Source organism: Drosophila albomicans, chromosome 3, assembly GCF_009650485.2.
Source record: "Drosophila albomicans strain 15112-1751.03 chromosome 3, ASM965048v2, whole genome shotgun sequence".
NCBI classification, from domain to species: domain Eukaryota; kingdom Metazoa; phylum Arthropoda; class Insecta; order Diptera; family Drosophilidae; genus Drosophila; species Drosophila albomicans.
In genome coordinates this window covers 43,377,793-43,391,544 of record NC_047629.2, presented here as the reverse complement: position 1 = coordinate 43,391,544, position 13,752 = coordinate 43,377,793, and the positions used below count along the sequence as shown (strand labels likewise).

General features: G+C 39.0%; 1 protein-coding gene across 4 annotated transcripts; it reads right to left on the bottom strand.

Annotated features, from left to right (window-relative positions):
• Positions 1 to 130: 130 nt before the first annotated feature.
• LOC117570205 (myb-like protein AA) lies at positions 131 to 13,714 on the bottom strand. 4 transcript variants are annotated; one of them, XM_052003914.1, is made up of 5 exons: positions 13,232 to 13,712; positions 9,065 to 10,455; positions 4,371 to 4,693; positions 3,201 to 3,611; positions 131 to 2,131 (listed from the first exon to the last, which is right to left on the bottom strand). In XM_052003914.1, exons 2-5 carry the CDS (start codon positions 10,101 to 10,103, stop codon positions 1,736 to 1,738), a joined length of 2,169 nt encoding a protein of 722 aa, XP_051859874.1. In that variant the 5' UTR covers positions 10,104 to 10,455; positions 13,232 to 13,712; the 3' UTR covers positions 131 to 1,735. The 4 variants fall into 4 exon arrangements, with proteins under 4 accessions (XP_051859874.1, XP_051859875.1, XP_034107584.1 ...); XM_052003915.1 differs by having other exon boundaries at positions 3,201 to 3,608; XM_034251693.2 differs by having other exon boundaries at positions 132 to 2,131; positions 3,201 to 3,617; positions 13,232 to 13,711.
• Positions 13,715 to 13,752: the final 38 nt, after the last annotated feature.

The following is a 13,752-nucleotide window of genomic DNA, read 5'->3' as shown; positions in this document are numbered from 1 at the left end:
CAATAATTAAAACACGTTTAGGTTATGTAATAATATTTATAAATTAATTAAATGAATAAAACAGTTAAACAAAAATAATAAAAAGAACACAAAAAAAAAACATAATAAATAAAAATCAAACGCTCCCAACATATAAACACCATTTTCTGGGTTTTATTTTCGAAAATGAAAAGGCCAAACGCAATTTGTTTATTAACATTTTTGCTATTTTGATTTTCTGTTTTCTGTGTCTTTTATTTTTGTTGATCCATAAAATTTAAACGTTCAAATATTGTTTTTTTTTTTTATTATTATTATTTTGTTATTTACACATGAACTTAAACGTAAGCTACATTTAGATTTATTTCATTTTGTTTGTTTTGTCGTAACTTGGAAATTATTTATCATAAAATGTCAACACTACAAGGTTTTTCGTTTTCTTCTTTTTTTTTGTTGGTGAGTATTTTATTATTTAACAACTAATTAATTTGGTTTTGACTAAAAAACATTTTTGAATGTTGCTCGATGTGTTTGGGTTTTTTAAATATTATTTTTTACTTTGATTTGTGAATTTTTTGGGCCCATTTGAAACCTGAACTGGTTGTTATACAATGTAAATGATAATTTATATTTAAAATTGTATTTTTATATTTTCGTTTTTGGTTTTTTATTAGTTTGTATTGCATCAGAAAATGAAACTAAATTAAGGCACTTAAATCGAAATCGAAAAAATGAATTTAAAAAAGTACGTGAATAGTAAACGAATAAATTGTTAGAAATACATTTTTGGACAAGTACAAATTAGTGCGGTGGTTTTTTGTTAGTGTATGTAATCTAAAATACAATACAATACATAAAATATATCTCTATATATAGATATATATATATTTGTAGGCTTACACGTACTCGTAAAACTTAGTGCTTTGCTTTAACTATTTTGGTAATCGAATCGAAATGACACATACACGTACGTTTAGTATTTGTTGTTGTATATGGTATATGTATATATATAACTAAATCGTAAACCTTATAAACTGTGTTCTTGAATTAAAAGTTATTTTCAATGGCACATCTTTTTTGCTAATTATAATTTATAGATCTCTTCTTTGGGCTACATTTTTACATACAATACATATATGGTTGAAGTAAGTACATCATACAATATATATAGATTTCAAAGAGATATCGAGAATGCGACAAGAATGGTGTGTCTACTTAAGATTAGAAACAAATTCGCCAGAGATCTTCTGTTCAATAATTGGTTTAAAAATACTCGCGACTCTTGGTTCAAACTTGGCTCAAAATTTTTCTTTCTTTGGTTTGGTAGACTCTTTTCGACTTACTACACGAAAAAATGCATTGCTCTACGAGTATGTACAGTGGGACAAAAGTTTCAACATCAGCATACAATTATGTTTTCAGCTTTTAAAACTTCTTCTCAATTTCGGTTTTAAAACATTCAACTACTTAAGACTTACGATTATTTTACATTTTGGCCTGGTTTTCTGTATTTTTGGTTTTATTAAATTTTGAACGCAATCAATGACAGCAATGCCCCATAAAATACTTAACAAACATCTGGTGAGCATTGCCGAATTTTGACCGAAAAAGGCACACACAGAGAGAATTTCCAAATGACAAACGACAAGGACACCAAACAATATACAATACATATTTTTAGTATTGTACGATGTTATTATAATGTAATATATGCCTGTAAATATCCTTCATTACAGGCCAACTCTACTCTACTTCTTTAATAGCCATTGCAACGTATTTCGCCGTAACGCGATCTGTTTGCACTGTAGGCCGCATAGCCATATCGCTCATACGCCGCATAGTCCGGATATGGATAACCCTGACCACGCATTCGATTGCGTGCAAACTGCTGACTCTGCTGGTAGGCCATGTTGTGCTGCTCCTCATATGGCCAATAGCCATGCATGCCACCAACTCCAACTCCAGTTGCAGCTGCTCCATTCATTGGTGCATCGTAGTAACCGTTGGAAGTCGCATATCCGCCATTGCTGTGGGCATACTCCTCGACCAGACGCTCGACGAGACTCTCGGGTGTCTGTAGAAAACGCTCCGAGAAGCGTCCGATTTCGGTGGAACCAAATGCCTGCAGGAAGCCAGGCAACGGCTTAATGTCCTGCAAAGCAATGGGAGTAAATGTTTTATTAATAGTGTAAAAAAGTGAAACATTAAGGAAAAATAAATTGCAGGAAAATTAATTATAATTAATTGCTATTAAAGTTTAACATAAGAATAGATTGAGCTACCAAATTTGAAATTATCACAATGATTTCTTTAATATGCTATATTCATTAAAGAGCCAAGAGTGTCAAGAGTATTTTATTTTTTTATTCAACTTATTTTGGTTATTAGTGCAAATATGAAGGCACAATTTTAAGAAGATACATCTTTTATATTGTATATTATTGATACATATTATGGAATCAAGTGACTAGCAACTTATACTGATTAGTATCGTGCTTTATTTGGTATTGACGTCTCAGAATTCAAATTTATTTATCTAATTTGTTATTGTATGTAGTGTGTCTAAAAAATCTTGTAAAAAAATCTTGGCTTCATTAGAGAAGTTATTATCCATTAATATTTATTGAAAGATCTTCTTCAAACTTAAAAAAAACAAAATTTAGAATAAATTTTGAAATAATATTTTAGCATAGAAAATCGCAAGTATAATCGTAATGAAATATAATTTCAAAATAATTTATCTAATTTATATTACTGTAAACTCTGGTGTTAAGGACATGAATTCAGAATTCTTTTGATTTCATGAAAGACAATTTTAAATGTTAATAGAGTAAATTTTGTAGCATAGAAAATCTCAAGTATAATCGTCATGGAATATATATTCAAATTAATTTAAGTTATTTTATATTAAATCCTGGAAAACTAATTTTTAATTAATATAACTTGAAAAGGAATAATACTGTTGGATTATTTCAAACATTAATACAGCAAAGTTTTGAATTATGTTTAAATTAATATTTTAGCATGGAAACTTAAGGTTCGCATCCAAAATGACTAAAATATATTCTAAAATTAATTTCGCATTAATATTTATGGCAAAGAACTCTAATAATTAATGAATAGAAGAAACCAGCTCAAAATGAGACTCTTCTCTAATTAAACCTGAATCGATATTAAAGCCTTGCGAATAGTTAGCTGTAGTTGGATGTTATTTTGCTCACCCTTATTTGTTCGCGCACTGTGGATTCTGTGGCATCCACATGGTCCGCATCAGCCTCCTTTTTGCTCGATTTGCGTTTTGATTTCTTGCTCGGTATGAGATCGCATTCAATGATACGATTGTTGCCACTGTTGTTGCTGTTGTTGTTGCAATTGCTGCTGTGGCGATTTTTGGCATGTCGTTTGCTGTTGCCGCTGAGATGCTGCTGCTGTGGTTGATGAAGATGATGTTGCTGCTGCTGCTGTTGTAGTTGCAACAGTGGCGCCAAGGCAGGTGGCACAGTGGGCGGCGCTGATGACGCGGATAGACCAAAGCCAACTGGCGAATTCTGAGGCGCGGGCGGAGTGCGCGGTCTCCGCGGCGTTGGACTCCAATTGTGCGATGTGGCTGTTGATGACGCCTGCTGCTGCTGCTGTTGCTGTTGCAAGTTGAACAGAAAATCGATTTAGTTTTCAGTTGCAGAGAAAAATGGAATGAAAGAAAAAAGTTGTTACGCTCAAGTGTGGCAAGTGGCGTGGCACTTGAAACTTGCCGTGTGCCCAGTTTGCCAGGCTGCGGAAGCAGCAGCGGCGCGTGCTCGCAGCTCATGTTGCCAAGCGACCAAGCAACCCTATTAAGGGCTCCTGGTGCTTCCCTACTTCCCACTTATCACCCATCCCCTCATCCCCTAACAAAAAGCTTCCCGCCACTCAACGCAACTCGGCAGCCGCATTGAAGTTCAGCGCAAGTCCCCCAAAAATCAATAGGCGCTCCTGTGAATGCGACTGCGATTGTGACACCCTGTAAAAAAGGCTTCCGGCAAAGAGAGAGAGTGTCAAGTCTCTCTCTTTGTAGTACCTCTCTCCCACTTTCTGTCTATCTCTCTCTGTCTCACTAGTTTGTGGCTGCCTAGAAAGCCGGTCGATGGAGCTAAACGCATTTCGCTTTTGCTCTGCTCTTTTTTTGTTCTGCTGTTGTGTTGTGTGTTTGTTGTCTGTCACTTGCCACTGCTGCTGCTGCTGCTGCTGTGGCATCTTCTGCTGTCATTATCAGTCTATCGTTTATGGATGCTTTGGCCTAATTCAGAGCTCACTCTCTCTCTGTCTCACCTGGCTGTCGCTTAATTAGCAACACAGAGCATTTAATGCCCCGCTGGTTGCAGTTTTAATTTGTAATCTGCAGCGTCACTTACCCCATGCTCAGCTGCATCCTCGTTTATTTGATTAGTCGCTGGCTGCTGTTGTTGTTGTTGTTGCTCGACAATATCCTGTGGCGGTAATTTTGTCGCCGTCGTTGGCGTTGGCGTTGCCTCCTTGTTGGGCTTCGCCAAATTGATTTCCGCACGCCTCACAACTTCCGACTGCGCCTCGTCTGTTGCCGTCGTCGCCTCTGCTTCAATCGTGGTTGCTGCTGCTGCTTCAGCTGCCTCTGCTGTTGCTGTTGCTGCCGCCTTATCAATATCATTCACATTGCTCGTAGGCGACGTCGACGTCGCTGCCGTCGCGCTTATGTCATCTGGAAAATTAGCGAGAAAAAAGGCGCCCAAGCGCAAAGAAAATCAATAAAGATTTTTGTCTTTTTTTTTTGCCATATACAAAATATATACAAACATTTTTTTTTTATTATTCTTATTTTGTCAGGCTAGAGCAGGCGATGGGTAATTACTTTGTCATGCGTGCAGACGGCCATCAAGGGTTAAAAAGTCGAGTCAGGTTTTTGACCAAACTTCTCCTGCCGCCCACTTTCCTCTCGATTTCCTTTCATTTTTAGTATTTTTTGCACACACGCTTATCAAATTTCTGGGGTTGACAAAGAGAGCGCGCCACCAAAAAAGAGCGCAAGAGAGAGAGAGAGAGCGAGCCAAGCACACCAACATGCACTTGTTGAACGTTTTCAGCACACACTCACACACATTCCCTCACACGCACAAACTTGCAGAGCAAAAAAAAAAGAAAAAGAGAGAGCAAAAAAAAAAGAAACGGTAAACTATACAGCGCATGCGAGTGAGCTTGCAATGTTTACGTATTTTTGTTGTGGCCGTCGTTGTTGTTGTCTTTGTTGTTGTTGTTGTGCGATATTTGACTTGGGCTCGATTCTGTTATTCTTGTGTCATTCGCGACAAACAAATCAATTATTCACAATGCCTGACTGATAGCTGACGTTGTCAATATTATTTAATTTATTGATTGATCTGCTTGTTGAGCTGTTAACTTTAATTACAGCAAAGAGCTCAAGATGTGGGGGAAAAGAGGATTTGCTATTTAAGTTAATTGATCGTGACAGTAAAATGCAAAGAATTTTAAAGTAAGAGAGAAAGGTTTAATGAATAAATAAATAATATACATAGCTTTTGACCTCTTTATGTTCTTAATATAACAATAATGTTAAAGAAATAAAATTTTTGTAAATACATTTTGATTCCAAAAATTAAACACAAATAACATAATAAAAAATGTAAATAAATACAAACATAAAATCATATTCTACAACAAAATTTGGTACTTATCTTTTATAATAAAGAATTAAAATAAATACTCTTATTTCTAAAATCATCTTTTACAAAAATAGTTCGCACTTATGTATCTATAATGTGCCATTAACTGCACATTGTTAAAATCATCTTTTACAAAAAAAAGCTGGCACTTATCTGCAATGGGCAATTAACTTAAAAATGGTTGACAGCAATTTTAAATTGTCAAATAAAATAATAAAATATTAAATAAGTACACATATTTGTAACTTAAAGTGTTCACAATAAAGTAACAAAACACAATACAATACAATGTCGATAATGGCAAAGTCATTTTCAACAACGAAAGTTGGCACTTATCTGCAATGTGCAGTTAAATTCAAACTGGTAGCCAGCATTAGTTAATTAAACGAAGCTAACTCCTTATTAAATGTACGTTTAGAACAAAAATTGAAGGCCACTTTTGATTGTTTTTATTTTAATGTGTGCTCTTATCTTGTACATTGCAATTAAGTGCAATTATCAATATTATACTGCTTAAACAGAGCAATGTGCCCTTATGTTGAATTTGTAATTTAGTGAAAACTTATTACCAATTTTGACATTTTATCTTTTAATTTGGGCAAATAATTTTAATATTTCAATTAAATGGAAATCTATGTACTAGGTGCATTATTGACATTATTGCATTTATCCTCAACTTTAACACTAAATTTCTCTAGCTTGAGCTGTCAACTTTAGCTGCAATTGCTTTGACTTACAGGTGTTTAGTTTTTTTGTTGCGTCACTTGTCGATTCGTCATAACGTTGTAGTACATTGATTTTTGCGTCAATATTGTTGGATAGCTGTTGGTTGGATGGTTGGTTCGTTGGTTGGTTGGTTGGTTCAACAACGACACACAAATATTGCAAGCAGCGAGTACTCCAGGGTGACTCTTCAGTGTGTTCAGTGTGTGTTGGGCAAACAGCAAACAGCAGCTACATAGTAGATAGAGCTCAGCTACTACCCACCACATTGCGTTGTAAAGTTCATTTACATGCTTTGCTCTGATGACATTCCACACACACTTAAACACACACTCACGCACACATACTCAACTTAAACACCCCGTCGAGTGTGTGTGTGTGTGTATAAGTCGAGAGCCCATTGATAAGAGGACGGCACATTGCCCACAAGTCTCGTTTACATTACGAAATATTTAGAAAAGCTGTCATATGTTGGTATTGCCAACGAGGGATGGCAATGGAGTGAGTGTGTGTGTGTGTGTATGCGTGAGTGAGTGTGTGTGGCGCTCACAATTTACACCTTCCATTCCCAGCGGAAGCTCTGCTTCGCTCTGCCTCTTCTTCTCTCTGTTCTGTGTGGGAGTTTTAGTCTCTCGGCTTTGGCGCGACATCAAAAAAAAAAAAAAGGTAACTTATTGATTCGCACACACTCCTTCAGCCCCCCAAAAATGTGTTGGGGCACAAGTAAAAAGTGAAATCTGAAAAGGAACTCATCAAAAAGCAAAACTCGCAGCTCCAAACGCGCTCGACTGAGCTGCTGAGACTTCCCGCCTGCCTCCGTTTGCGTGCCTAAATAGACAGCTAATTTTCAAGTCCTTTAAAGCAACATGACGTAGGCTCGTCACAGCAACGCCAACAGCAATCCATCCACCCACGCCCACACACACACTCACACACACAACCGCCCACTGTTGGGGCTTGGGCTGCTAAGTCAGGTCGACAGGAAGCGGAAGCATTTCAGCAGTTAACCAACGCTGATTGGTTGAGTGTTTGCAAAATGTCGACTCCTCGAAGCTCTGCTCGGTCTGCCCAGTTTGCCGAGTTTTCCCGGTTTGTTGGTTTGTCGCTGCTTGCAAATAGCTGAAACGCCTGACAGACAGCCGCTTGTCAGAGACGCCGACGAGGACGACGACGACGACGGCGTTGATGGCGACTCAAATGGACAGTCTTTGCATTCATTTGCATGCAAAATCAAGCATACGCAATGAGGTACATGCCAAGCGCTCCCCTTTGGCTACAGTGGTATGTGAGAATTGATCAGCCACAACGATGGCAATCGAGAAGTAAACAGCATTGACGGAGACCCCTGGGCTACAGAACATCATTTATTAATTGCATTAATCAGCTGCCTTGCACTTGATTAATGACTTAAATCAAAGGTTAAGGACACTTGATGGAGCCATCTGAATAATAAATGCCTTAGCAATATTATGAATGACAAATTAACAACAATGTATGCTTGACCTAAAACAATAAGAAATTAGGAGTTAACTTTCATACTAACATAACTTTCTTTGATTTCTAAAAAAAGAGATGGTTCCAAGTGGACCCAAAATTTTACTATAATAGATTTGTAAAATGCTTTTTGACATTTTCTTTTTAAACAGAAGTTACCAATAAAAAAAAAAAACACTAAAAATATGAAATATGATTTTTTGAAAATTAAATTTGTTGCATATTTGCGAATTCAACATTCAAATAAATCTGAAAAAAAAACACTAAAAATGTGAACTTGATTTTTTGAAAATTAAATTTGTGGCATATGTGCGAATTCAACATTCAAAAAAATCTGAATTCAAAATTTGTTAAATATAAGTGAAAATATATAAGACTTTAAATAAACTAAAAATATAAATGTTTATGTTAACTATTTTCTTCAACAATACAAGTTTTATTCTGTTGATGATACCTCTTATTAAAAAAAGAAAAATGAATCCACAAGTTAAGGCAATGTTAACATACTGTATGAGAAATATTGTTAATGCTTCAACAACAACTGATATTTTAAATAAATGTTAACATCAATTGAAATGTTACGTGAATGCTAACACTATGAACTAATATGTTACGTCACTGTTAATATTCTCAACTCTTATAAGGTAAATATAACGTAAATGTTAGTGTAAATAATGCTAACATTATGAAGTGTTGTGGTAAGTCTCTGTTAAAGGTAAACATAAAGTAAATACAATATGTTTATATTATAAACTGATATGTTATTTTATGTTATCAATATCAACTGTTATAGCAAGCCACTTTTAAGGTAAATGTTAGCGACATTCATATTTTTAACTGATATGTTATGTCAATGTTAACATAAACAACTGTTACTGTTAAAGTCGATTCAACATTAATGTTTGAGCTGCCATTTTCGTTGCCTTTGGTTCCACGGTGCCAAAAGTCAGTTGCCCACTTAGGAGTGCTGCCTTTGCTGCTTGGTGCTTTGAGTCCCCAACCCTAACTCCACTCCACATCGGGGCATTAATACTTGTTACATAATCCAGCCTGACATATGTTTGCATAAATTGCGAATAACTCCCCCTCCCAACGCTCCATCGACCCATCATCCGCCCTTCGTTCGCATAATTGTGAATTAAATAGAGTGTAATGCAAATGGCGACAAAACTTACCGGATGATGATGATACGCTGCCTGGCTTCGGCTCCTCCGTCTCCTGCTGTTGTTGAGGTTGCTGCTGCTGCTGCTGGTGTTGTTGCTGTTGCTGTTGTTGTTGCTGTTGTTGCTGCTCTTCGTCGTAGTCTCTGCCATCGGCGGGACAATGATAGGAGACACAGGAAGCGGACTCCACGGACATGTTGACAGGATACTCGCCGCTGTAGACGGGCGTGCTTTGGCTGCTGTCGCTGCGAGCACGTGTGCTGCAATTGCTGATGCCGCTGTCGGTGCCAGTGGCACTTATCAACGGCGGCGATGTGGTCAAGCGTTGCGTGGGCGACGCCGCTTCCGCTTCGTGCTCTAGCTTCAGCTCAGGCAGCGTTTCCTCCACCTTCGGCAACTGTTGCTGCTGCTGCGGCTGCTGATCCGTGAAACTGTTGCGCATTGGCTCGAGATAATTTGGCGGCAAGACGGTGCGATTCGGTGCCGGCGTTGTGGATCGTCCAGGCGGCGCATAGTGTGTGCTTGAGCTCTGATAGGCGGTAAAGCCACGTGACTGTCCGTAGGAGGAAGCACTGTACAAAGCAGGCGGCGGCTGCTCATAGCTGCTGTTGCTTGCTGGCTGTTGATAGGCATGATGTGGCAGCGATTGCTGAAGGTGGTGAGGATGTTGATGCTGCTGTGGCTGCGGATGGGAACGCGGTGGATAGTGCAGCACGCTGGAGGGTATCAGCTGCTGGCCAGCTGGCGTAAACATGCCCGGATGATGATGAGACGGTTGCTGATGCGGTTGCTGGTGAAGCGGATGCGAATGCGGTGGCTGACTGTAGTGTGGGGAAGCGTAGGGCGCATAGCGATAATAGTTGGGCATATAAGAGGCACTGCCGCCTGCAGCATAGCCATAGCCATAGGGACTGCTGTTGTAGCTGCCGACGGGAGCGTAGGGAGCATTGCGATAGCCCGGCGGAGCATAGTGTGACATGGCTGCTTGCGCTTGCGCTTGAGCCGGATGATGCAGTTGCTCGTAGTAGCTGGCGGCGTATCTATCCGACATGTCGTGTCTCTCGTCGTGATCTGAGCTTAGCAACTTTCGTGCAATAACAGTAATAACAATGGCAAAGTTGACTGCCCCGTCCGATTCGTTATTGTTGTGGTTGTTGTTGGGCTGGTGTTGGTATTAGCGGCCATATTGTGTCGTCCAATGGTCAATGGCGAGCGTATCCTCTTACATGTGTCTATTATTGATTTTCCTTTTCCTTCCTTTTTTGTGTTTTTTTTTGTTTGTTTCTTTTTTGTGCCTTTTGCTGTCTTGCAAATCCTTACGCCCAACCGCCTTTTATTTATGTTGGCAGCAATTTGGTCGCCTACACGCGCAATTGCTCCTTTTTTTGTGGCCTCCTTTTGTCCTGCAAGTACACAGAGCTCGTTTTAATATCGAGTGCTACGTGTGTCGTGCACCTAATGCCTGCATATTTGATATCAAATCGCCAGCTGGGCGGTGCTTAAATATAATACATAAGTCTGGCTATTATTAAAGCCGTGTAATATTCTGCTAAGTGTTAAAATCATGCAATTTATTTGTCGAACTTTTAATAACTTATTTAAAGACTGTTGAAAGACATGAAATTCACACACAACTTACGAGAAAATTGCATTTAAAACGAGCGCCGCTAAGTATGCAATGGAATTTTTATGAATGAACGCAGTGTATTTGAAACCGAAGTTGTGCAATTTTTAAAGTCGCAGAATATTGGATTAAGTATTAAAATCATTTTATTTAGTTCTCCATTTTTTAATGTGTTATTTAAAGACAGTTGAAGCCAAGCATTTCATGCATAAGGCAACAGCAAATTGCATTTAAAGCGATTGCCGCATAGTATGCAATGGAATTTTTATGAATGAGTGCATTGCATGTGATACCAAATTGGCAACTGAAGATAGTTAAATATAAATTATTGAAGTTGCAGAATATTGGCTTATGTGTGCAAACTAAGCATCTTAACCATCAGACTGTTAATATCTAATTTAATGCAAGCACTTTACACACAACTCAACTGCAAATCGCATTTAAGGCAAATGCCGCAAAGTATGCAATGCAATTTTTATGAATGAATGCATTACATCTGCTTCGCTCTCTCTTACTTTTAAGCTGGTATTAGGCTAAACGTTTCTAATGCTGTTTTGGTCTTGAGGCTGTCAGAAATGTTCTGAACCAAATGTGATGCGTTTGTTCAAGATGATGGATGATATATGGTTGCAATTTTCGTGGGCTGGCCGAGGGTGTTGAGCGGCGTGTAGTTGTGATGGCTCATAATGAGCCCATCCACAAAATGATGTTTGTTTTGCACTCACGCAATGGCAGCAACAGCCCAAGCCAAGCCACTCAACTTATCGAGCGAGCCTTGCATTGCACACCCACACACACACACACATGTGCACATGCACATGCAGATGAATGTGTAATAACCACATGCACTCTGGTCACACGCAAACCGTTAATGAGCCACAAAAGTGCACACAGGCAATGAGAGAATGAGAAAGAGAGAGAGCGTGAGGGATTCAATTGAATGCCGGACCAGGAACCAGAGTCAAAGTCTTGCAGCAGCAGCAGTAACAATGCATAAGTGTGAGTGGGTGAGTCTGTGTGTGTGTGGGTGTGAATGTGGGTGTGTTGTGTGCGGGAGCTTGCGCCTGTCGTGTGCCGTTTATTGATTAATAAAAATGGGTTTTGCTTGTACTTTTTTGTTTCTTTTTTTTGTTTTTGCAAAAAATGGGCAAAAATAACAACAACGCTTGCCGAAGCGATTGATAAGTTGGGAGCGTCGTCAGCAAAGTTTATTGATTGAAGCTGACGCTAAAGCTAACGCTAAAGTTCGCTGATGTCCTGCTGCTGCTGCTGCAGAACAAATTAGCAAATTCAGCGACTGAAACAGAGCAGGCAACAGGGGAGCGGCAAAGATAAGGAGGGGGGAGGTAGGGAATGAAGGCAGCAACTCTATTAGCAGCCACGCGCTGGATAACATAATCAATGTAAATGTAAACATGCGCTGAGCGCAGAGAGCCAAAAAGCTAAACTACCAGAGAGAGCGCAAAACAAAAGAGAGAGGGCGACTGACAACAAGAGAGAGCGGCTGTTGGACCGGCAGAGAGCGAGCTTTTTGTCGCTAAGCAGTCAGAATTGCAAAGGGTTATGCTGAGTGATGATGATGATGATGATGAGTGCGAGTGCAAGGCGCAAATGAATTGAGACCCCAAAAATATGTTTGGGCAAATGCAATCAGGCTCAGGCATTTGAACGTTACACAGCAGCTCCTCTCTTTCGCTCTCTCTCTCTCTCTCGCTCATGCGTTGCAAGGGAACAGCATAGGAAAGCGGAAGTTTTTTTCATTGCTTCTTCTTTTTTTGGTGGAGCATGGGGATGCTACGATGCTGCGATGGATGCTGTGTGTATCGCACTGTTTTGGGGGCAGCAACAGCCGCCCAGTTTCAGCGCATATAAATCAATAAAAACACACAGAGCAGCAGTTGAGCTGAGTTGAGTTGAGTTGAGACTGAGTCAGAGATGGAGACGAGTCAACTTACAGTGCTTGGGCTGAGCAGCACAGAGCGCAGCTTCATTAATTCTTTTGCTGTGCTCTCTACGTTTTAACAGTTACATTTCGCAGCAGCCGAGTTTCTAGTCTACTACACGCATACATACACATACATGCTAGCCTGTATGTGACATATTGCACACATACATACATACGCACATGTACATAGTAATTATTACGTTGACGTCGTCGTCGTCGTTGTACATACAAACATCAATACGTCACAATATGCGAGCGCCCTGGCGCACTTGAGCTTGCAAATATTGACAATGCCTGAAAGTATGCTGCAAGTTTTTTTTAATGCAATTTTAATTGAGAGCTTCATGCGTATTGCACTCATTTATTTGTTGTTGTGTGTGTGTGTGTTGTTTGATGTAGTTGTTATTCATGTGGATGCTTTGCAATAATTGGGGCAAGTGCGTAAGCTGGCTACGTGTGTGACATTATAATGGAGTATAGGGATAAAACGGCACAATACATTTATTTTTGATTGCCAGTATTCGTAAATATTGAATGAGCATACATTTTTGAAGTGATTATTGTATTTTAAACTAAAAGATTTAAGGAATTACAAATTTTAAATATTTACCTATAACGTAATGTTAATGTTTTTTAACTTTCTATTTTTCACTGGATTTCTTTTGTAATTTAAGTTAATAAAATAATTTACTTTGTAGTTTTTGTTTTTCACTTTTGCTCGAACATTTCATAGAACTTGCAATCGATTTCAAAAATACCGTTACATTTGCAATGTTGCGCACAAAATTCAAATTCGAATACCTATAGCAAGCACTCACACATACACTCACACTCTCATTCACGACACTCTTTGCACTCACGCGCAAAAAATCGAAGAGAGGAGGCTACGCAGCAAACGATCGAAAAGTGCAAAAATCTGTAGACGCACTCACACTTATCACATTCACATTCACAGTCAGTTGAGAGATTCAGAATGGGCAAGTGCCGACTGATTAACCCTTGAATGGGATTCAATGAATTACTGCTGTTACTGCGTTACGTATACGCAGCGTGTGCGACGCGCGCCAAAGTCCAACGTAGACTGAAATGCGATACGGCTGGCGCGCTACCATTTATACACCGAGAGCCTCA